At 43.1% G+C, this 25,771-nt stretch overlaps 1 protein-coding gene across 2 annotated transcripts in view; it reads left to right on the top strand.

Annotated features, from left to right (window-relative positions):
- NEK2 (NIMA related kinase 2) overlaps positions 1–1,858 on the top strand; it is an 11,428-nt gene extending 9,570 nt beyond the window's left edge. For both annotated transcript variants that reach the window (XM_019549441.1, XM_019549442.1), the window contains one exon: positions 1,220–1,858. In XM_019549441.1, coding sequence (XP_019404986.1) covers positions 1,220–1,449 — 230 coding nt within the window. In that variant the 3' untranslated portion in view covers positions 1,450–1,858. The remainder of the gene's footprint in view (positions 1–1,219) is intronic.
- The last annotated feature ends 23,913 nt before the right edge of the window (positions 1,859–25,771 follow it).

Genomic DNA, 25,771 nt, shown 5'->3' with positions numbered 1-25,771 from the left:
TAATATATAACTTCCTGACTTGACTTTACAGCTTCTTATAGTATCATTGCTGCTAGCTGTTCTGGAAAAGTGAAAAACCTGGACCTGTGGAGTCTGTTGCATACATTTTGTCATTCTCCTAGCTCTTACCTCCTGACTATCCTGTTTACAACCTGGAATTGTTATTTATTCCGTGACCAGCATTTTACTCCAATATCTGCTGTATCGTTTTACTGTAACCTGTTCTTAACAATTGTAGTACCCTCCTATCCATCTTCATCTTTCCATATACATACCTGTATCTGTTTGCAATAAATTTATTGGGGCAAACCTAGCATAGCTGGTCAGTGTGCAGAAACTTATACCACCTTCTGCCTTCAAGGAGCTTTCAGTCCACCATAAACTTAAACCTATACACCAATAGCAAGATTCTAACTGTGGGATGAGTATGAACTCAAACCTGTGGTAGGTGACACTATTGCCTCTTACCAACAGCCTGCCCTAGGGAAGAAGAAATGCCTATTGTTCACAAGCCATGCATAGCTCTACCTGTTTGATAGCAATTTGATCAGGATTTTTTTTCCCCCTTAGAACTAGTTATTTAAAGCCTGCTCTGAACCTTCCTGCAATAGCACTGACTGCAGTTTTTCATGGTTTATAGGTAAAGCTAAACTTTTGTTTCTAAACTCAAACTCTCTAGTCTGGCTTCAGTTGTACCTGTTCACATCTTGGCATACATAATTAGTAAATGTCAGGGTTGTGGCTCATGTAGGTGCCTTCTACCACTGATCACAAAGCTTAAGCAGTAGGGAAGTGAGGAATGTCATTATCTGCTATGAGCCAAATCCAAGTACATCTCCCTCTTTTTATTTTCTTTTTCTGCTCTATCATGAACCTGGACTCCCTGGAGAATAATAAACAAAGACACAATTTCCCTGTCTCTTCTTGTGTACTGTTTTGCAGCTGAAGATCATGTGCACAGTTCTTTTCATACCCTTAAGTCCTCTGAAAATAAAACTAAAAACTATGACTAGCATCTTAAACAGGATATTTAGTATTTCTTATCCCTGTCCCTTGAAGGCAAGGTGGTGGGGTACTAAGCATAAAGAGAGCTATCTAAAAAAATAAATTAAAAAGATTATGCAGCTGGAAGCTGTTTGACATGAATTAGTAAACTAATGTTGAGTAATGCTTTCAGCAGTGCCCAAAAGCTCTTTCCTTTGTTTCTGTCTTCAAGATGATGATGAAGTAATGCTCCCACTTCCTGTAAGAAAGAAGAAAGTTCATTTTGGCGTGGAAACGAAAGAGAATATCGTAGCTGATGGTAACTTGGAGAACTATCCTCTCTCGAAAGGAAAATGTGCTGAGCTGAAAAAACGACTTTATGCTGCTAATCTGCGGGCTCAAGCTTTGTGTGAATTGGAAAAAAATTATCAATTAAAAAGCAGGCAGATTCTGGGCATGCGCTGAAATATGCAACACCATGTATAATAATTGACATTCGGGAGTCGCCCACATCTAACTATGCTCAATATGTTCTTTTTTTTGTGAACCAAAGGCCAAAGCCTATTTTGTTCTAGCAGACAATCTTAATTTAAATGTAATTTTTGTTTTTTTTCTACATGCAGTAGTATTGACACTGTTTCCTGTATTTTTAATTGCCTATGATACTATTCATAATATGCAAGTAATTGAAAGTACAGATGCATTAGTCTTGAAGTCATCATCAGCTATGAAAAGACTTACATGATTTTTAAATAAATTAACTTCCAGTCTTAAAAAAAACAATGCATGATAGGTCAAGAGAATGAAGGATAGCTCTAAAAATAGAAATGAGTTTATCTATTATGCTGGAAAACTAAGTGATAATGTATGTGATAAAAAAAAAAAGTTTTTTATATCTGTGAGAGATTTTTTTTCTTTGAAAGGTTTAAAACTGCTGTGTAATTTTACCTTTTAGTTATTTTAAGTTATTGTTTTTTATGAAAGATCTTTGTATGTTTGTCTCTTTATTACAAAAATCATATTTTCAGTCATATTGTAACTATTTGTTATTGGTCTTCTTTCATATAATAAGCCTGAGCAAAAAAGTTGTTCTGCTATGCCTTGCCACCAAAATAGTTTGTTCACTAGCACCTGACTACTTTTTTGGATGCCTAGACATAAAGCTTGGTATGTTTGAATTGCCCTGGACAACAACTGCTGTCAAGAAAGGATGCTGTATGCTTACCCTGATTCTGGAAGTCCAAGCTGTGGCTGTAAAGATGTGTGGGTGTTTGAAGAAGGCACTTTCAATGTTAGAAGGCCAAAGTAAAATGTAAAGAAGAGTCCATTATTTTCTCATATATAAATATTAGAGAATCTAATATGATGCTCCTTTAATACTATAAGTTTTTAACATTCTCATTGGGCATGCCTACACATGCAATTTTGTCACATGAATGAAGTGTGGAGCTTATTGCTCCTGGATGTGCTATTTAAAGATGTGTCTGGGAGCAATAAACTCCAGAGCGATAAATTCTGCAGTTTATTCATACACAGCACATTGAGCTGGGACAGAGCAGACCCAGCAGGCAATGGATCTGGGGGTTCAGTTTGCCAGCCCAGGGCTGTTTCACTCCACAGCTCAGCATACTGTGGAAGGGGCTGGCTGGCTGGCTGGGGCATGAGGGTGGCTCCAGTACAGGGCTAGCTGGCTGGCAGCCTCTGCACTGAAGCACCCTCATCCCCCAGCCAGCCCCCACAGCATCTATATATGCACTGCTGCAGAGTTTTTTTACTTTGCAGCAGAAAAGCACTTGTAGATACAAGTGTTTTCCTGCCGTGAAATAAATTAGTTTACTTCAGCCTAATTGGGTCACATGTGTAGACACCAAAATGTTTACTGTGCAGCTAATTAGTCAACTGTGCAGTTAGTATCTCCTGTAGACATTCCCATTCTGTACAAGGTTAGGACTGAAATATACCTATCTTAAAACTTCTGTAACTAATGGAAAATCTATGTGTTTCGCGTATCTATTTTTAATGGCTATATATTTGTTCACGGGCATCTAGGGCTTTGTGGTGTTGATTTTTGGATTCTGCTGCTATACTGCCCCGTAAGAATAAGACAACAGTTAAGAAACCTTTTGGCTGGGGACAAAAGAAATGCTTTCCCATCTCTAATTTTGGGGTTATATTCTTAGCATAGGCAATATCAGTTAGCCCTATTTCATAGCAAGCATGTGAGAGAGAGGCTTGTGTCCTTTCTCATACATTTTCCAAAAGATTCTTCTGTCCTTTACATAGTTGTAACATTAAGCTGAATGGTGCTGTTGCTGGGTTAAACTGCTGTATGTGGAATTGGATCTTTTTTCTAGGCTTGCACATCCATTTTATATTAAATTAATTAAGTTGTAGTTAATGAAGCAGTGGATGTCAATTAAGACTGAGTTCTGGGCCATGTTTTTCAAACTTTCCTCCCTCAATTAAGATAATGTGAGCAGTCTATGTGTTTGAGGTATTGGTGCTGGAAACTTGGACTTGGATAAGCAGAAATTAGTTGTCCAGACTAATAGTACATACATTTCTCTAGTACAGGTGATTCCAAATATTAAAAAAATCTCTGTTCTGAGCCAAGTCCTTTATTGAAAAATCTGAATTGTACATTTTATGCTAATTTACAGCTGTAAGTAAAAATGGTCTTTCCATATGTTTGCCTTTTAGAGCTTTAAACAAGTCTTAATCTGCCACTAGGCTTATGTGGATGTGTAATGTTAAGCATGAGTATTTCCACTGAGGACAATGGACAAATGTTTAAAAAGCTACATAGATGCTCATGTAGTTTACTGCGTGAGGACCTAACCATGAAAAAGTGGAGCGTCTATATCATAAGTACTTATGGTTTTTTTGGTGGTGGTAGAAAGACTTAAACGGGCATAATCTACTATGTTGTAATTACTTTTGCAGGTATATTTGTTGTATACTTGCTAATGCAGATCCACAACAGCTGTAAGACAGATACTCATTCAGCATAATACTCATTCAACATACTCATTCAGCATAATATCTGACAGTCTCACTGTGGAGTGCCCCATGAGTAAATGATAGACGAAATGCTATTTGGACCAGACTGACCAAATTGTCATGTGGTGAGGCTTCAACAGATCAGAGATCAATAAAAAGCATTGTTCTATCATGTTAGCTGTATGGGTCACTGGCACTTAAAATAGCATAAAATATAACTGGTGATGTTATAGAACAATTCTGCTTTCTGCAATTTTTTTTTTATTAAATCAACCCAGAAAATGCTGATAGATGTCACAGAGGGAAATTTTCTCAAAAAGTGAATATAGATAGATAGATAGATATTCCCTGAATTAGTCCTTTATTTGCTCAATATTTATCCATTTCTGACACCCTTATTAATAGAGGCATTCAGCAAACTAGTTTGGATTTAGATTCTTATTTTTAGGTCTCCTTTCTGATAACTAACTAAAGAAATGTTTAAAAAAAACCAACCACTTGAGCAACTCTTCTGTGAGCTGATTAAAGCTGATGATCCCTGAGGGACATATGCCAATATCTGTGCCTCATTTTGGACAACACTGTCTTTCCGGTGTTGTTTCTATATCATTTTTAATCAGCTACTTGCTACACACATTCACAGTAAAGAAGAGAAGATAAGCTAAACATCAGAAAACATTTCAAGTAGAGATTATCCCAAACAAATATAGATTAGGACACCGAATAGCAAGAAATAGTATTAATTTAAGAGATGGAGTTCAGGCTAGCAAGTATCCACAATAAAGCTCCTTCTGTGGCCCCTGAATGTGATCCCTGAGGGACATACGCCAATACCTGTGCCTCATTTTGGACAACACTGTCTTTCCGATGTTTCTTTATCATCTTTAATCAGCTCAGAGAAGAGAGTAGCTCAAGCGATTTGAGAGTAGAGCATAATCAGTGTTTGAACTACACTTTGACTCCTGTGGGGGAAATCTGTGGTGATAGCAGCCAGAAACCAGAAGGAGCTGCTGCCTCTACCACCTGAGTTGCTTAAAAAGGTCTGGGGTGGGCCAGGGGCTCTTGTCTTTTATGGGGGGGGGGGGGCTTTTAAGGGGCTGTTACGAGGAGAGGTTCAGCCACCCTGAGGCATCCCCCCCTCCCCATTTCAAAACCTGAGCATAATCCCAAATTCACTCCCTGTTAGGCCCAGGTGTCCCTGTATCACACATTTTGAAATACCTATTCACAATGGGTGAGGAGATAAATCTACTTGGTCCTTGTAGATAAACATCAGATCTTTTTGGTTCAGAGTACTGGTTTGTAGATTAATAGATTAAGATTTGTCTTGGAAAAGAAATAAGGAAGAAGGGATGATTGTTTTAATATGTAGAAATCAGATAAAATATTTAACAATTGCTTGTGTGAAAGATAGGAACTCAAACATTTTCTTTTAACAACAACAACGTTTCCATTTAAAATATATGGCTATATACTGGGCTTCTTGCAGGGCCCAAAGTGCTTAACGGAATCAGGCTTTGATCCTATGAAAAGTCCTGCATGTGAAAAGTCCTGTTGTGGTCAATTGGACTAATCACATGTAAAGTAAAACAAGTGCATAAATGCTTGCAGGATTGAGCCTATTAAAAACCACATCTGGTTGGTGATATGCCTGATCCCTTAGTTTCAAATGCTGAAATCTGCCCTGCAATCAGCTATTATCTTCAAGAGGGTATTTATTTGTTCATGATAGAGTTTTTAAGGTTAACAGGTTATGCTATTAGGCATAAATGAGCAGTGTATTATTGAGGTTGGATTAGTATTGTGCTAAATCCATCCTAATTTTGAGTCCTACCTAGAATGGGACACCTAAAACTATGGGCTAAGTACAAATAGTAGGAAATGACTAAACCCTTGAAGTAGGAAATATTCCCAGAAGCAAATGTCATACATAAAGTGTACTAAAGTACTTCTTACTGGGAGTGTCTACAGAAGTTTTACTTAAGATTTGAGCTAATTACTGTGCAGTAAGCATCACTGTCTACACATGCAGACACTTACTGCACAGTAATTTGCTCTAATTATAAATGTGCTAGCTGCAAATTCAAGTAGCAGATTTACTCTTGGTTACTTACTGTGCAGCAGCACACATATAGATGCCTGACCAGGAGCAAATATGCTCCCTGTCAGTCGGGCAGCAGGAGGTGGGAGATTGTTCTCTGCCCCTGGGAGCTGCCTCCTGCTGGGGCAGGCTCCACCACCAGAGCCCAGGCAGGGACTATGTCCCCCTGCCCTGGCAGCAGGGAGCTCCCAGCCTGTGCTTCATGATCAGGGAACAGCAGTTGGGACATTCTTATCTCCCAACCTGAGCCCTGGGGTGGGAGATTCTTCAATACTGAGTAGTAGTAGCATAACTTGGAGGCAGGGGGAGTGGAGCACCAGCCCCCTGGCACAGATTCAGAGTGGCAGCCCTGAGGGAGGCCCTGTTGTTGCCACAGGAGCAGCCTGTATTTGGGGAGCTTGTGCTAGGGTAGCAGCAGGCTACACCACTGCCCCTACACGAAGAGGTAAGGGTTTGCTCTCTATGCTGCCCAGGGCACCAAAATTCCAAGTTATACCTTGGAAGCTGCATTAGTTAAGTACCTATTGCCATGGGAAATTTTCAGCCACAAACCCTGTTCACGAGCTAGATGTAAAGTTTATTTGGGTAAGGAAGGGAATGTGCTAAGGGATGAGATTACAAAAGAAACTCTCATGGGAGCTTTTGATGGGTCTGAATGAATTCAAATCAGCAGGGTCTGATGGAGTTCATCCCAGGGTACTGAAGGAACTAGCAGAGGAGATCTCAGAGCCCTTGGCTATAATATTTTTGAAGCTGTAGGAGATGGGTGAGATACTAGAGGACTGGAAAAGGGCCAACACAATGCTCCTCTTTAAAAAGGAGGACCTACAGAACTACAAACAGGTAACTTCACTTCCATACCTGGGAAGTTACTGGAGCAGAGGGAAGGCGAATCACAGGCAGTCAGCATGGATTTACTAAGAACATTACTTTCTTGTAAGCAAAGTGGAGAAATGTGGGCTAGGCAAAATCACTTTAAGGTAAACAGACCCTGGCAAGCAAAGAGTAATTATAAAAGGCAGGAGTCCCACGGGTCTGTCCTGGTCCCAGTGCTGTTCAATGCATTTATTAACAATCCGGATGCTGGAATGGAGAGCTTCCTGAGCACGTTTGCAGATGGCACAAAACTGGGAAGGACTGGGAACACATTAGAGGATGCAAGTGCAATTCAGAAGGATCCTGATGGATTGGAAAACTGGGCTGGAGTTAGGGTGGCCATTATAGAAAACATTCCAGTTTTCTGCTACTATGTCCTCTGTCTTCTATTGATACAAAACCTGATGACTTTATGTCCTCTATTTTTCTCTTGAAGAAAAACTTCCTCTTCAAGAGAAAAATAGAGGACATAAAGGCATCGGGCTTTGTATCAATAAGGATAGAAGACAACTGGACTGTCCTCTATGATGGCCACCCTCGCTAGAATTAACAGGATGAAGTTCAGTGCTAACAAATGCAAGTTGCTACACCTTGGAAAGAATAATCATAAATATAAAATATTTTTGGATGGCAGCACTACAGAGAAGGATATTGGAGTCTTGATAGATCACAGACTCAGTATGAATCTGCAGTGTGATGCAGCTGCAAAAAAAGGAAATATGATTTTAGAAAGCATCAATAGAAACATCAGGTGCAAGACATGAGGTGAAAGTCCCTTTTTACTTGGCACAGGATAGGCCACATCTAGAGTACTGGGTGCAGTTTTGAGCTCCACATTTTAAAAAGGACATCGAAAAGTTTAAGAGTGTCTAGATGTGGGTGACAAAAATGATAAGGGGCTTGGATAGCAAGTCATATGAGGAGAGACTGAAGGAAATAAGTGTTCAGTTTGTGGAAAAGGCACTTAAGAGGGAACATGAAAGCAGTCTGCTAAAGGGCTGCTATAAAGAAGAAAAATACCTCTTGCTGCAGAGAGTAGAACGGAAACCAGTGGTTTGAAACTGCAGCATAGTAAGTTTAGATTAGATATCAGGAAAAACTTTCACTGTTAGAGCAGTGGAATAGACTGCTTAAGGAAGCTGTGGAATCTACATTACTGGAGGTGTTAAAAAAGAGGTTGGATAAACATTGATCAGGGATGATCTCTAAGTATCTATGCCTATATTCTACTGTAGGTATTTCCCATGCTTGTGGTTTCCACACCTGTTGCTACACAGATCAGGGCTTTTCTTTTCATAGATCCATAGATGTTAGGGGCTGGAAAGCACCTCATGAGATCATCAGGTCCAGCCCCCCTGTGCTTGGGCAGGAAAGACTGCTGGGGTATTTTTTGCTTTCCTTAGAAGCATTGGGTATTGGCTGCAGCCAAAGCTTTGGATTCTGACTGATGTGTCCCAGTGCTCCTGTTGGGACTGAAACCCGGAGATTCCTGGCTAGAGGGCCTTGCCTTCCAACTCAGGAACAAACCAGTCACCATATTTGGGGTCAGTAAGGAATTTCACCCCATGGTCAGTTTGATATGGACTATGGATGTTTTTGCCTTTCTGTATTGGGAGGGTAGGGGTTGGGGGTCATGGCCCTCTTCTTTGGATCTCTTGAGTATATTTTTACAATATTTGCAGCACCCGGATGTTGGCCACCATGCTCCCTCTTCTTTACTTGTAACAAGTTAGGGTGTTATGTCTTTTGTGCGTTAGGGTAATTGTGTAGTTTTGCTAATAGGTTAGGCAATGAATTTGTATTGGATTGTTTGGATAGGGATGATATTTCAGTGGGATAATGAGACTATCCCATAGTTTGAAGGTTAGGCCACTCATCTGGGAAGTGAAGAGCAGATCCAAATCCTCTCATGTAGAGAAGCAAACTGAACTCAGGTCTCCCAATCAACATGTGCATGTGCCAGCTACTGGAGAAGAGTGGGAGCATGAGTATCACCCCCTTGCTTTGTGGGAAAGGGCTTGTTAAATGTAAGCAGCTAGCCCCAGAAGAGGTTTAGGGTTGTGAAGGCTAATTGAAGACTGGCCCTTTTTTGCACTCCTCTTCTTAGCATTTTGCATTGCCTCACTTAGGTGGCTTCTTGCTTAAATGGAGCTGTTTTTTGGGGCTCACTCTGAGGTGCTTAATTCTCCATCAGGCACTAACCAGTGGGCTATAGATTCTACTAGGTCACCAGGCACTAAAATTTAGGCACTGTCTTTGTAGGTATAGCTCTTAAGGTACTGAGGCATTTATCTGTCATTTTTGGCACCCAAGAGAACTAATGTTGCCCTGTGACTAATGAGCTACTTGGAGCCCTAGCCCAAGCCACATACCCCAGAAAACTTCCCCACCATGCTTTATGTAAGGCTTAGTCCCTTAAAACAACCAGAGATGCAGAGAGAGGTGTGCCCTTCACTTGGGAGACCTCAATCTGCAAGTAATTGAATTTGCATATCTCATACTGTCTCCAAAAGGACACAGTAAGCCAAGTTACTTACAAAGGTCTCTGGATCTGGTATTTCTGGGCAACAGTGTGTTGTTACCTATCAGGGTTCCCCAGCTTTATGCATATTTGTTTCTCAGTTGCCATTTGTTTAATACTACCTGATAGAGAGTACCATCAGAAAGCAGTCTCCCCTAGAATACCCACTTAACCCTAGTCCAGTTCCTACTGGGCAGTTACTCCCCTCACATATATTGTCACCACTGTGGGCCCTCCATTAGCACCCAGCAGAGACACTAAGACTTGAATGGCCAAAAGAGACTAAATGAGTATTTTTTCCTAATCAGGACTGAAACACACACTGGCAGGGTGCCTGGGAAGAGTTTGCAGCACCAAATTTTGCACAGCAAGTAAACAGAGCATATAGATTATCCAGGGCTGTAAATCATTTCCCATATTTGCTCTGAACATGAGATTTTGCCACCAGTCCCCATGTTTTTCATGTTCACATTCTTCAGCTATGAAGCCATGTCTTCTTCCCTTAAGACAGGGAAAAATTCTCCTCTCTGAGTTGCAATGTAGATCTACTAGCCTTCATGTGGATCTTGATTTACAGAGCACATAGGAAAATGCAGCAAAACCCAGCACATGAAATAACATTCCACAGTCTTGGGACACACACGCACACATACTGCATGCGAACCATAAAGGAACATTTACCAGATTCCATGAGACCTTGCCAAGGCAGGAGCTATAACTTGTATAAGAAGCAAATCCCGAAATCAATAAAAAAGTGTGTTAGTCACTTAAAGAACTGAGAGACGAGCTGTGTTGTGACAACTGTTTAAGAACATATTATTTTTCAGTTAGGCTGAGATAAGAAAACAGATAGACAATCAGTTTTCTTTTGGAATACACAGGGAAAAATAAATATATCTTTGCATTCAGCTATAACATGCTTTGGCTTGTAGTCAAAAGTGACTGTTTATCTGTTTCTTTAATTCTCAGGTGAACTCAAGATGGCGCTGCTGCTCTCTGATTGCTGAGTCTCCACTGGAATTGATAACTTGTGAATGAAGGTCCAGAGATGATTTAACTGAATCTGTCCTCCCTTATGTATTGTTTCAAAAGCCCATGAGCTCGTACCTTTGCAAGCTGCTGTTTTTATTTCCTCTAGGTTACTGCTTCCATTGAAATCAATTGAGTTCAATGGGCACAAAAAAAATCATTGCTGGCTTTGGGCCTGCAAATTGTGTTACCACAGTTTGAAACCTGCATTAACAATTGCATCCTGAAGGGGAAAAGATGTCCAAAGTCAATACAAATACTTCCTATGTGCTCTGTAAATAGGATATACACATATTTAATTGTTAATTAATACCTTCAGTTGGAAGTTTGGTGCCCAGTTGCATTATCCAAGGTAGCCACTTGAGGTGCTGCATCTTTAACACAGTAGATAGCCAGGCCCTGGAGTTATTTTTGGAATGATAACTGTACAACAGTGTAGAACTGATGGCTCAAGAGAAACTTTAGGAACTGAGCTTTTTATGTCTCAGGGCATTGGCTTTGGAATTGTGCTAAACTTAGTGTTTTCCTATGAATGCTTAGCATAACTGATGCTCTTAGACTATTTGCATTGCATTTGGAATAACCTGCAGTTCCTGACTTCCAAATACTTTCAGCAAATGAGGAGGAACATTAGTGGAAAACTGACATATTTACAAAGTGCCCACCATCACGTGAGGTAGCCTCTGCAGGACAAAAATGTGATGCTGCAGCTACACTGCTGTAGCAACACACTCCCCCAACACACTCCCCCATTATAGCATGTTGCTACGGCGGTGCAGTGCCTAAAAATAACCGTGCGCAGTGCGCATGGTGCAGTATGGGCTGTTACTGTGCCTTCTTTTAGTATTTCCAAAAGGCACAGTAACAACGGCATGCCATGGCACTTTCTGTGCTCGTGGCACAGGAAGTGCCATGAGCAAGCTTTACAACCCAACAGATACAGCAGCATGTGTAGATGTGCCTACTGAGTAGTGACTTCTTAAAAGTAAGGGCAAATTTATACATGCACACACACACACATACTGAGACTCCCTCCTCATATACAATGTTTATGAAAATGAGGGCACATCTACATGTGCAAATGCTTCAGGATTACTCTGGAGTAATTTACTATAGAGTAAACCCATCCTGGGCAGGCACCTACACATGTGGGGAAGCAGGAACTGTGATACTGCTCACGGCAGCAGTATTCTCCTGCCCCCACTAGCCCTGTACCAGTCCCCCAGGGCGGGCAGGGAGAGCTCAGGGGCTCCCCATGGGTGCTAGCCCAAGGGCTGGCAGGGAACATGGGGGCAGAAGACAGCTGGTGAGGGTTTGGACATTGGTCCCTACTCTTGGGAGCTGGCTGCTGCCAGGGCAGGCTCTGCCACTGCAGCCTGGGTGGGGACAATGTCTCCCTGCCCTGGCAACAGGGTGCTCCTAGCCACCACTCTGCAATCATGGGTCCAGGGATGGGAGAGTCTTATTTCCCAGCCTTGGGTAGGCAGCTGTGGGGCTCAGGCTGGGAGATGCTTATCTACAAGTCCTGGCCCTATGATGTGGGGGGGAGCTGGGAGATAAGATGATGATGCTTATTGCATGGTAAATCGCTTGAATCTTGACTAAAGCGTCTTGTGTAGACGCGCTCTGTGTGTGTATATTCTGCCTTCAGAGGAAAGGCCTTAATGATAGACTGGTAGCATGAAAGTCAGCTGACATGGATTCTAGCTTAGCCATTCACTCACTGTATAACTTTGAGCAACTTGCTTGTCTTCTGATACCTCAGTTTCCTCATCTGTAAAAGGGGAGTAATAATAGCATTTTACAGAGGGAGTTGTGAGGTAAATTTATTACGTTTCTGAGCCTTGGGCAACAATTAGACCAGATCAGAATTTGGCTTGAAAATAGAAGATCCTTCTGTACCTATTATTTTAGTGACAATATAGCTCCCCTACTGAATAAGTGAAGACTGGGAAGCATGGAGCTTTGCTGCTCAAGCATCAAGGAATATGCACCTGGGACAGTGGGGTAGTACTGCTTAGCAGCTCCATCTTTTTTCCTCTCTTCCCTACCAGATATGAAAGACACACTCCATTTATACTCTTGCTCTTATTTATACAGGTTTGAAGGCCACCTTTCCTGCACAAAACCTGACTGGAGGAGGGAAAGGACGGTTGAGAAGTTGAGGTATTTGCTTATTATTTGCAAGATCTGGGACTAAGTCCTTGCTCTGCTGCAGGCTTCCTGCATGGCTTTGGGTAAGTCAGGTAACTTCTCTGTCCCTCAGGTTTTCCAGCTCTAAAATGGGAGGCTACACTTCACTGCCTCACAAGGGTCTTGCCCTGAACTACACTCATTAGCAATGTGTCAGGAGGGCATAGGGGGGGCACATGTCCCCCCAGATTTCTGCACCAGTGGCAGGGAGAAGGGCTGCAGCCTGGCCAGACCCAACACCTGGCAGTGGTAGTAGTGTTGGCTGCACAGAGTTGTACACCCCTCTCCCCAGTGCAGTGGCAGCACAGAGTTGTACCCCTCCACTATAGCAATTATGTATCACCTATGGATATACTGACTCACAAGGGTGTTGTAGGGTGCTCAGACACAATGGTAACTTGTAACTTAGCTAAATTCTTGGCCTTTGCATGAGAGATGATATGGGGGGCATCTACACATGCAATTTATTGTGGATTTAACTAATTAGCTCCACAGTAGAGCATCGTGGTCTATATATCCGATGTTATTAGGCTGGAGTAAATTAATTAACTCTGCTGTAGGAGAGTACTGCCTGACACATGTATTATCTTTGGTGGAGTTATTTACTCCACTGCAATACATGTGTAGGTGGTGCCTGCATCATGAGGGTGTTACAGTGTCAGGACTGCCTGCCAGTGTGGGGACTACTTGCCAAGCTCCTGTGTGACAAGAGCCCTTTGTGCCCCAGCCAGCCCCTCTGCAGAATGGGGCAGAGAAGCTCCAGGCTGGTAGGCTGACCCCCCTGGATCCTCTGCCAGCTGGGGCTGCCCCACTCCAGCTCAACATGTTGGATCCCAGGCACACATCTAAACATTGCACCCAGGAGCAAAAAACTGGCATGAACTGCACTGGAGCCTATTCTTATTGCACATACAGATGTGCCCACAATAGCTAAGGGACAATGGAATTCATTCCTAAAGATAGAAGTAGGCTGTAGGGCCATTTCTAGTTTTGAGCAACCCCTTTGCAGTTATGATGTGTATGAGTATGTTTTACATACCTCTTGAGGCTGCTACTAACAGATAAGGCCCATTTTTGCTTCTTACAAACCACACATGAAAAAATGTGGCTAGGATGCTCTAAAGGTAGGTCTTGCCTCTGCTCTTGTGATCTCAAAAGACAGACCTCTCAAAAGCCACAGTGGGTAGATGAAGAATTTCTGGGTTGTTTTCCTGTCTTTGTTCTGGGTCTGATGTATGCAAGGCAAGCATGAGAGGGTGGGGCTCATTTTTCAGTGGCAGACTGGATGACCAATACAAAGCGAATCTTGCCACACCATTGGAAAGACCGTGCCATCTGACCACAGGGCTTAAACATGATCTAAACTATGCCACTTAAAGAAAACTGCCTAACGTAGGGTGTAGACAGATGTGCAGCTCCCTGCTGTAACTCAGGGTGCTCCACAGAAAGTGTCATGAGTTACAGCAAGCCTTCCAACCCAACAGATATTTACTATTCGGTTGTGCGGTGGGGATTGAGCTCCACTTTGGAGCTGATCCAGCAGGGAGAGGCTGCATGTCTGCAGCCTCTCTTCCCTAGCCTTTCCTCCCGCCCCCCAAGCTCCTGTGCTGTCTTCAGGACAGGAAGGGGAGAAGGGAGGGGAAGGAGCTCTGGTTTGAGGTGTGCCAGCCACACTTGGGGGGGGCATGTGGATTGGAGTGTCCCCCCCAAGTGTGGGATTCCAATCTACCTGCCCCCGCTTCAGGCACAGGCTGGGCAAACCTCAGACCAGAGCTCCCCACCCTGTCTTTTCCCCCTTCCAGCCTGAAGACAGCACTGGGGGTGGGGCTGAGTGGATGCAGCCCAGTCCTGTTCACATGCAGAGACAAACAAAAGTTAATGAAGGTGCCCTGTCTTGGAGCGCCTTCATCTGAACCATCATTAAATGAGGGTTAATTTGTTACCCGATTGGGCATTTTTAAAGTGCTCTTCAGCACTTCTGTGTGGGCATGGCTATAGAGTGCTCTGGGGGGCGGGGGGGGGGTCACACAACAAATATCACTTCTGTAGCACCTTTAGATTGATTTCGCTTTGGGCTTTTTGAATGTTTGTACCTAGCCAGGATGAAAAGCCTTCCAAAGGCAGCTTGCAGCTGGATGAATTTTGCTGAAGAGGAATCTAAGTACTGCTCTCAGAATGAGCCATTAATCCTCTTTCTACACATAAATACCAAGAGGCTATTTAATCAGCATCCCAATCTCTGACTGTAGCCCGTACTGGAGTAAAACTGTTCCCCTGGCAAGTAGCCAGGTGGAAATCACCACTCTACATAAGATCTTGGCAACTAAACAAAAGAGGACACATTTTTCTTAAAAACCCGCTGAATGCTGGCAGGCACAGCATATGGGAACTCACTGGAAAGAAACCCTCAAGGTACAAGAAACAGTATAGGGCAGATGCTTCTTACCTCTTCTGGCTGTGATAAACCTGAGGAGAAACTGTTCCTTCCATGGGACTCTGGAGTGAGATCACTGGAATTCCAGTTCAGGGCCTAGGCACAGCCTGCACATTTTCTTCATGTATTTTCTGACCCATCAGTAAGAACTGTGACCCCCACCATGATGTAGGTTTTATCGCTAGCACTCAATCTTGGGAAGGAAAAGGGAGGCCTTCCCAGCCAGAATACAGCTGAACACAATAATGTTATATGTAAAAATAAGCAGGTATTCTATTTTATACCTGCATAACTTACTTAAAGGCAATGAGTTTTAGCAGTGTAGATACAACTAGAGTGCAGGAGAGAAAGGCCAGCTCCAATGTTAGGACTCATTTGATAGGCACCTGCATGGGGCAAAATACTGGCTCTAAATATGTACTAGTGATGTTTGCATACGTTCTCATCCTCCCTGGGCTTGGAAGGCATATTTATTTATTTATTTATTTACTTTAAAAGGTCTTTTCAGGTCACTCTAGAAACCTGGCCAAAGATTAAATATTAACCTTTACAACTTGAAAAAACTTGCCAGGGTGATATCTTAATACTGTGTATTGTTAAATTGCCACATATTTAATAATCATCTTTTTAGCCAGATCAGCACTGCTAAAAAGTTATTGTACTAGAGGTAATGATACTTTTATCTGACATTAAAACATACTGAAGGCAAAGTGCGTGCCTGGTGTATTTAGTGGTTCACAGAAAAATAACATCTTTTTTTGAAGACAAATCTGCAATTTTTAGAACCTGGCTCATGCTGATCTAGATTAGCTCAGTTGGTTAGTGTGATGGAAATAATACCAGGTTCATAGGTTTGATCCCTGTATACAAAATAAGATGTTTCCTACCTTGGACAGGAGATTGGCTTGGAGGACCTTTTGAGGTCTCTTCTAGTCCCACTTCTCTATGACTCCAAATGCCGCAAGGGTTTTGGTTTAGTCAATTGTGAAGATAGTAGGTATTTTAGCAAATTCGCAATGCATACTTATGGTACTTTCAAAATGAAAGTGCCTGGCTCACACTGCTAGTGCTGGTGTACATGACAGGGTCAGATAGGTTTATGATGTGATTGTTAATTAAATGACAAGAATCCCTAGAAAAGTTGGTTGAAACATTAATTGTGAATATTCTTAATCTTGAGAATTCTGTCTCCATAATCATGTTCTGATTTTCCCGGAAAGATGTTTGTCATTCATCCACACTTATCAAAAGTCTGGATAATACATTTTTAGCTTATGGCCAGTTGTCAAATTTATACTCTGAAGAGAGTGGCAAGTGAGATTGGGTGTGTTTACACATGCATTTACTTCAGCCTAAGTTTACACTGGTGTAAGCTAATCTGGTGTAAACCCTTTTGGGCAGACACCTACGCATACACGGATTAGAGAGAAGATTTGCACCCAGTTTCCTGCAGCCCTGCAGTGGGGCTCTGCGACCGCTGGGGTGAGCTCCAGGGGCTGGCAGGGAGCACCTGGCCAGGAGACAGCTGTCTCTTGGGTCCAGCTGGCTGCCTGCTGCTGGGGTAGGGACAATGTCCTCCTGCCCCAGCAGCAGGGAGCTCCTGGCCCTGGCTCCTTGATCAAGGGCATGGGACTTGGAAAGAGCTGCAGGGCAGGGGCAGGTCCCAGGCCTCTGCCCTGATCCACCTGTGGGGTAACTAGCAGTTGGCTCACTACGAGCTACCCCACTGGTGGATAGGGACAGGGGGCTGGGACCTGCCTCTAACCAGGGCAGTTTCTGGCCAGCCCCAGGATCTCAGGGAACCATGTGTACCAGGGGGCAGGAGATAGCTTGCTATCTTGAGCAGGGGCTTGGATCTCCCTACTGCTGGGGGAGGGGGATATAGTCCCTACCTGGGCTGCTGTGGTGGAGCCCACCACAGCTCTTGGGGGGCACGGAGCTATCTCCTGCTCCCTGTTGGATGGCTGACCAGGAGCAAATTTTGATCCCAGTTAGACATATACATGAGTCCTATAGCGCTATTACTAATTTCAAGTAAATTTGCTACTTGCAAATTTACTTGGGACTAGGGAGGTTTACTGTGAAGTAAGCATGTGCATGTGTAGATGCACAGTAAACTATGCTAACGTGAAGTTAAGCCCACTGTGTAGACATGCCTAGTGATTTGGGAATTAATTGATTAATTCTGAATATTGCTGCATTACCTGGTTTGAGCTGTGGTAATTGATAGGTCTGTCTGTTAATGCATTATATTTCTATTGTAAAGTAATACAAATATAAATAAAAATTTAAGTATTAATTCCTTTATATTGGTCACTCAAGTCCTATAGTTTAATTTCTCCCTCCTGATTGGACAACTGAAACTTTGACTAGGAGATAATGCATAGTGAATAATCAATAACAATAACACACTTTCCAATATGATCTGTTCTATGTGAAATGGTTTGGTCTAACACACATAAAACTTTAGGGATCTGTGAGAGTTTTCACCAATATTCAGCTGCCATCTGAATACTTCGAAACAATTAATACTATTTCATTAAATACATGGACTATGCCACATCAGGTTGTAAGGATATAATCCAAAACCCTCTGAACCCAATGGTGATCTTTCTTTTAACTTTAGCTGGTGCTTGCTAGGACTCTGAATTTACTTTAGTCGTAAAGTTTTATAAATATTTATATTTGTTTTGACATTTTTGGATTAAGAGTGCAGTTCAGAGAAGACACACACAGCAGTAGCAAACCAACAGCTTTTCTCAACACAAGAAAAGACAATACATCAAAAGAATATTTCCCAACCTCGCCTCCGAACAAATCTTAATCTCCTGCCAAAAAATTCACAATCCTTTGGAGAGTGCAGGAAATACAGGCCTGACCTGAAGTGTAGGAAGGTTGTGGAAAAAAAAGTCAGCTTCTCATGATCACATACAGAAAGTCACTGAACTGCTAACATTAGACATCCCTACTTTAGTTTATCAGTCCTGAATAATTGTCAACACAGATACAAAACCTACACTGGAATCTTGGCATTATTGAACCAAAGGGAGTTTTTTCATTTACTTAAACCAGGCCAGAATGTTGCCTGTAGTTTTTACCATGGTGAAGATGGTAAACAGCTTATATTTTATTAGCTTATTTTTAAAATTAACTAACCAAAAAATATAAATAAGTTTTACTCTTTAAGACTATAAAATAAAATGCATCCAGATGCTGTTAAAAAATCTTCATTACTTGGCATTGCAGATGAATTCTAAATAATAGTTCCTCAGACTGGTTTGATTACTGATCTCTATTCTGCTATCAAGCTGCCATTTTCCAACAGGAAATGTTGACAAAAGGCCAGTACACAATGTGTGGTATACATTGTTTATTGGCCTTTTGTCAACATTTCCTATTGGAAAATGGCAGCTTGATATTGGAGTAGCATATTGGTGATGAAGGGGGAATGCATCTTGGCAGGGTACCTGAAGGAAAATGTTTCATTCATCTCCAAATGAGTAAGTCAACTTGGCTCTGCCTCTGCTGCCCAAAGATATAAACATCTGCTCCAGGGATTCCCAGCAAAGAGCTTTATTTACAGATTCTTGAGATCACAAATAATGATGCTAAAAATTAAATGACCGTAATCTTTTTTTCTGACTGGGGAGCAAGGACTTCCCTGTATTACTTACAATGCAAGAATTTATGAGGGGGTGCAAAAACAGGTCATGAACTTTATCATAGTGGCCCAAATCCTGTATGGTGCTAAGTACCTGCAACTACCTCTGAGGCAAGGAGAGTTTGGAGGGGATGAGCCCTTTATAAATAATAGCTTTATTTAAATAAGATAACCCTTACCATTGTTCTACTCCCTTCTCATCTGTGACCATTAAAACAAGTTAAATATATATCTTGCCATACAGGTGTGTATATTCTCACACACACACGCTTTAATACACACAGAGAGAAATATATATACACACACACAAATCTATATATGAAACTTGCCTACCTTATCTTGTCAGTTATGTTTTTATAGCTATATAATATAATGTATATGTGTGTGCATGTATTCTAAATGGAATTATTGAAATCATAACAATTTCCATCCCAAAGGTACTCTGTCTTCTCTGATCTCTTTAAAAGCATAATTGAATTCAGTCTCGCTACTTTCATGTGAGGGTTGGTACCACGCCAACTGTACCGTTTTGGGACTAAGGAATAGAGGGGGTAAATCAGATAGACAGACAGACTTTTATAATATTAGAATTGTACACCACAGGACATCTATGAAGAACAATTATTTTCAAGGTTCCAAGTAGAGTTGTATTTGGTATGTAGTAGCATGCCCATCAGAAATGCAACATCATATAACATCCCTGTGGCAACTACATCATCTGCTTATATTGAGAAGTAATATTCAGAAAATAATACTTTAAATGTACCTCAGCATCTACTTACTGGGAGATGCAGAAAAATCTGACCAGCAAATCTTCACAAACGTACATGAAGGTCAAAGTCACTGGCCTATTTAAGTGCTAAATTGTTGTTAAAATATCCCCTTTGACCAGTGCTAATCAATATTTAGATGCCACAAGGGACAGATAATATAGACTTTGAGAGACTCAGTCCATAATATAAACAAAGCCATCAAGGCAGATGGTAGATCATGGCAGATAATGATTTCCTGGGAGGTGAAACAAAGGCTTCATATGGCTGTGACAAGGGTAATTAGTTTGGCTCAGGTTAGAAGTACTTTGTTGTTGCAACTAGAAACAGAAGGAAGAACTGTTGAGACATCTATGGTGGGAAATATTATCAAGGATGCAGTTTAATGCATGATCATGTATATTTTAATAGGTTTATTACACACCTACCCCCAAGGAAGATGCAATAATTTATATTTTTTATGAACTGATGGCTGAAAACCTGTTGTCACCAGCATTAGAATCTCTAAAAGGACCAGTGCCTTGTGTTTTAAATGATTACAGAATTAAATGTATATCACAATTAAATGAAAGTACAGCATACATGACTGCTCAGCCCTCTTTCTATTTAAATGACTGATAAGAGTAATTATGGGCTAAGTCTTACAAGATGTCAAGCATCTTCTGCTGCCATTGATATCTGCTGATAGGAGCACTTAGTAGAAGACGTGCAGAAGCTCAGGGGGCCTATATTTTTCATTATATAAACTAAGATAAGAATAATAGGATTTCATGCTCTAGGGCACAAAACGATGATTGCCTCTGTGGGGGCAGGAAGGAATATTTCTCCTTTGCACATACATGTAATCATCTGCATCATTTCATGTCATGCTATGTTTATTAAGTTTTCATCCCATACTTTGCCTATTGTCCATTGCTGGAGGCTGGAGGCTGAACTACATAGACTGATTATCCGATCTGGTATGTAAAATACTATGCTCTTTATGATTTCCTTTTATTGCTACCCATAGAACAGAGTACGGCTTTTCTGAAAACATCACTCACAGCTCAGTCACCAACTGCTATGGATAAAAACCAATGTCAAGCTACCTCTGAGGGAGTCTAGTTATTAACCCCATAAAAGATGGGGATAGGAGAATCTGGGCTGGATTTTAAAATCTTAAAGTTGTGCAGACAGTGGGTGCATCTACATGTGCATTAATGACATTTCCTAAGGCATATTTAATTCAGTACCTCTGAGCACTTTTACACATGGTGGGGGTGGGGCACATTTTAATTAGGGTGGCTCCAAGAGTAGCTGTAATTAAAGTGCCACAGAGTCTTGTGTATCATTGTCTCACCACCATTTTTAAGCATGGGCTGCTGATACACAAGGTGTGGGAGATTGCTGGAGTGCAGTAGTTGCCATGTTCCAGCAGACTCAGTTGAGTCTGCTCCAACGCGCTGTAATTACAACACGTCAAAGCAGCCTCCGCGCTCATGTGAGATACTAAATAAATGCACATTAGGCTGCCTTACTTCGAAGTAGTGAAAGCACACACTTTTTTAGTGATGGTTAATGTGCAGTAGCCTATTTTTATTGAGTATTAGCGTATTAGCACGATTTTTGATGTGATACACATCCAGGTATGCCAAGGCATTTTGGGCTGGAGCCATGCCCCTCCACCTGCTCCAGGCAGCCATGGGGCATGGCTCCAGTCCAAAATGCAGTGCAGCTGGCAACGTGCTACCCCCTGTCGGTGTCCGGCTAGCCACACCCCTCCCCCCCAGCTCTGCATCCAATGTGTCCTGGTGCTTTTTTATTTAAGTAAGTGTGCTATGGGATGAAAAAAGTTGGGAAATGCTGGTTTAGAGGCCTTCAATAGTGGTGTCTAACTGTGCATTGCCAAACTCCAGTTGTTGATTCTGATATTTTCCAGTGGGCTGACCTTACCTTTTTATACCATATAAAACCATGTAGAAGAGTTCCATGCCAAAATGAGACAAAAACACTAAATAAATGCTGGTTAGGGTTCTCTCTTTGTCTGGCCTTGGGGAAATCCAGTTATCTGAGTAATATCACCTATATATAGCCATTTGGGGTCTCCATGGCAATTGCCTCTGGTGATAAATGCATAATCCTTAATTTGTCTTTGTTTGAAACTAAAGATATCACTGTTACTGCTACTGCATATGTCATATTACTGAGCAAAATAATCACCTAGATCCCTGTCTCATAGATTTCATAGATGTTTGGGTTAGAAGGGACCTTGAAGATCATCAAGTCCAGCCCCCTGTCCCAGGAACAGGAAGTCAGCTAGGGTCAAAGGACCCCAGCAAGATAAGCATTCAGTCTTGAATAAGTCCAGAGTAGGTGCCTGCACCACATCTGGAGGAAATCTGTTCCAGGTCCTGGGGGCTTAGACAGTAAAGAAATTGTGACGGGCTGGCTGGCAGTGACTTGGTCCAGGGGTTTTGAAAGGGCAAAAAATGATTAGAGGACTTGGGATTCCCTTTCACCTGGAGGGGGATAAAAGGGACAGCATGGGCTGACTCAGGAGAGACCAGTGAGAAACAACAAGGAAGGAGCTTCACAGAGCTGAGCCAGTGGGGCAGGAGCAGTGCCCCGGAAGAGCCTGAAAGAGCAGGACTTGCAGGCATCAGTGGGGCCCTCAGCAGCGCGGCGTGCGGCCGGCAGGAGAGGCCCCCACTGGGCTCCAGGATCCCCTGGGAGAGGCTGCAGCCAGTTGGAGAGGCTCCCCAGCTCCAGCCAGGATCTGAGCAGTGACCTGAGGGGTTCCCAGCTCTGCTTCCAGCTCCTCCAATCAGAGGCCAGGCAGCTCAACGTGAGGCCGGGGCTCCAGGAAGGTCAAGACCGCTAGCAGGCTGGGGTAGTGCCACCAGCGGTGGCTGTGTAGCAGTGTTCCTGCCCACCACATGGGAGATCTGGGGTCAAGTCCTGGCTGAAGTGACTTGGGGTGAGTGAGCTAACAAGAAGCAAATCTTGCAGTGAAAAGGGGCCATTCATTGTGTTTCCCCCTCCAGGTACCAAGGCCCTATATTTCCTTGTCATCTGGCATTTTGTGCCTTTTTTATATTTCACCAACCCGTATTGTTTGTTCTGCTGTTTGTGTTTTATTTTGTTAACCCTGTTTTTTTGTCAATGATTGTAAGTGTCTAACCGTTGTTGAATCCTGCCTCCTTGGGGCTTTGTAGTGTCTGCTATATCCTCTGATTTATGCCTGTTATGTTCCCAGTATTAAAAGGTATATGGTTCAGTCTCCATTGGTGGTCTGGCTCTGCTCTGTAGGGGGAGGAAAGTCCCTACACCTCCCACAGCGCTTGTGCACCTGCTTTGATCCCTTCAATTGGAGAGGGGGTACCTCTTGGAGTACTGCCTGGGTTACAAAATTTGTTCTTATGTCCAGCCTAAAACAGTCTTGGAGGAGTTTATGACCATTGGTTCTTGTTTTTCCTTGGGGCGCTCTGGTGAACAGACAGTCTCCCAGACCCTGATGAACACCCCTTGTGTACTTATAGGCAGCCACCAGGTCCCCCCTGAGCCTGCGCTTTTCCAGACTGAAGAGTCTCATGGCTCTCAGCCTCTCTTCATAAGGCCTATTTCCTTGCCCTCTGATCATGTGCGTGGCTCTCCTCTGGACTCTCTCAAGCTTCTCAACATCCTTCTTGAATTGTGAAGCCCAGAATTGGATGCAGTACTCCAGCTGCGGCCTCACCAAGGCTGAGTACAGCGGGAGGATGACATCCTGAGATTTACTTGAGAAGCATCTATAGATGCAAGCCAGGGTTTTGTTTGCTTTACCAGCTGTGACATCGCATTGGTGGCTCATATTCATCTTGTGGTCAATCATGACCCCCAAATCTCTTTCGGCAGTGGTGCTAGTAAGGGTAGCACTGCCGAGCCTATAAGTATGCCACGGGGTTTTTTTCCTGAGGTGGAGTACCTTGCATTTGTTGGTATTGAACATCATCAGGTTTGTGTCCGCTCACTTACTAAGCTTTTCCAAGTCAGCCTGGATAACTAGCCTGTCCTCAGGTGTGGACACTATGCCCCAAAGTTTAGTGTCATTGGCGAACTTAGCCAGTGCACTTCTGACACCAGTGTCCACATTGTTGATAAAGCTGTTGAAGAGAACCAGTCCAAGGACAGAGCCTTGGGGGACGCCACTGGTCATGGAGCACCATAATGACTCACTGCCATTGACCACTACTCTCTGGGTTTGACCTCGGAGCCAATTTCCCAGCCATCAGACTGTGGTATAGCCAAGGCCACAGTTGGCCAATTTTTCCATGAGGAGGTCATGGGGCACCAGATCAAAGACTTTTTTAAAGTCCAGGTATATGACATCAATATCTTCATCCTTGTCCAGGTGATACATCACCTGGTCATAAAAGGAGATGAGATTGGTCAGGCAAGACCTACCTACAACAAACCTGTGCTGGCTATCCCTCAGGATGTTGCCCTCAGCCAGCTTATCCAGAAGGGTCTCCTTGATAATTTTCTCCAGAATTTTACTGGGGATTGAGGTCAATCTGATTGGCCTGTAATCCCAGGATCTACTTTCCGCCCTTTCTTGAAGATGGGTATCACATTGGCCTTCTTCCAGTCTTCAGGTACTTCACCTGAGTGCCATGAATTTTCAAATATTTTTGCCAATGGTTGTGGTATGACACCTGCCAGCTCCTTGAGTACCCTAGGACCAGAACCAGCTGACTTGAAGGAGTCCAGCTTCTCAAGCTGATCCTTTACTAGATCAGCACCGATGCTGGGTATAAATACGCCCTCACCCTGGCTGTCCCACATCTTGCTAGGCAGGGCGGTCCCATTGGACTGATGAAAGACCAACACAAAGTACCCATTAAGCAGGTTGGCCTTTTCCTGGGTGTCGGTTATCAGCTGTCCTCTTTGGTTCAGCAAGGGTTCAGTGTTATCCTTGCTTTTTTCTGACTCCCTACGTATCTGAAAAACAACTTTTTGTTACCCTTGATATGTGAATCCAGATGGAGCTCGGTTGCAGCCTTGGCTTTCCTGATCTGCTCCCTGCAGGTATGGACCAGTGCTGAGTACTCCTCCTTGGTGGTACTTCCATCCTTTATAAGTCTCTCTTTTGAGGTGTAGGAGGTCTTCAAGTTCCCTTCTGAGCCAAGGGGGTTGGTAAGCCCTTTTACTACCCTTCCTCCGAGATGGGAAGGCCATCCCTTGTGCTGTTAGGATCACTCCCTTGAGGAGCAACCACTCCTCTTGGACTCCTGTTCCAGCTGAGTCATGGTCCCTTAGGGCCTTGACAATGAGTCTCCTGAGCTTGTCAAAATCAGCTTTCTTGACGTTGAGGACTTCAGTATTGCTGACTGACTTGCCAGCTTTGCAATGGATAGTAAAGTTGATCGGCTCATGGTTACTATCACCCAGCTTTCCATTGATTCTTAGGTCACTGAGTATGTCATCCCCTTTGGCCAGTATCAGGTCCAACAATGCTTTACCTCTCATCAGCCTGTAGACTTCTTGTGTCAGGTAGAGCTCATCCCTGCACATGAGGAAGCTTTGAGACCAATCGGATTTGGCCGAGTGCTCTTCCCATGAGATGTCTGGGTAGTTGAAGTCTCCCATGACAACTATGCACCTAGAGCATGCAGCCTCAGCCAGTTCCCTGCTGAATTCCTGGTCCAGCTCTTGTTTTTGGTTAGGAGATCTGTAGTAGACTCCTACCATGATGTCCCCTGAACCACGTTTCCCATGTATTTTAACTCAGTGAGACTCCAGTAAACTTTCTTGGGTGGCAGTGTCAATTTGGAGGGACATGTAGCTGTCCTTGACATAGAGAGCTGCACCCCCACCCCTTTTATCTGCACAATCTCACCTGTACAGGGTATAGCCATCTATACCTGTGGCCCAGTTATAGGTGGAGTCCCACCAGGTCTCCATTATCTCTATGAGGTCATAGTCATTCTTGTTTAGCAGGAGGACCAGTTCTTCCTGTTTGTTCCCCAAGCTCCTGGCATTGGTGTACAGGCAGGCAAGTGTCCCATTGGGGGCCCTGCCTTCCCTACAGATTGTTCTGGGGCTAGGGTAGGGGTGGGTTCCCTTAAGTGCCTTAGCTTGCTGTATTTACAAGGGTTGCCCAGTGGGACAGCAGTGGCAATAATCCCTCCAACCCTCAGCTGGCTCAGTTTAAAGCCTGGTCAAGCAGGTCAGCCAGTCAGGC

This window comes from Crocodylus porosus, unplaced genomic scaffold (genome assembly GCF_001723895.1).
Source record: "Crocodylus porosus isolate Cpor-Errol unplaced genomic scaffold, CroPor_comp1, whole genome shotgun sequence".
Classification (NCBI taxonomy): Eukaryota; Metazoa; Chordata; order Crocodylia; family Crocodylidae; genus Crocodylus; species Crocodylus porosus.
This window is presented reverse-complemented; position numbering and strand designations above follow the sequence as displayed.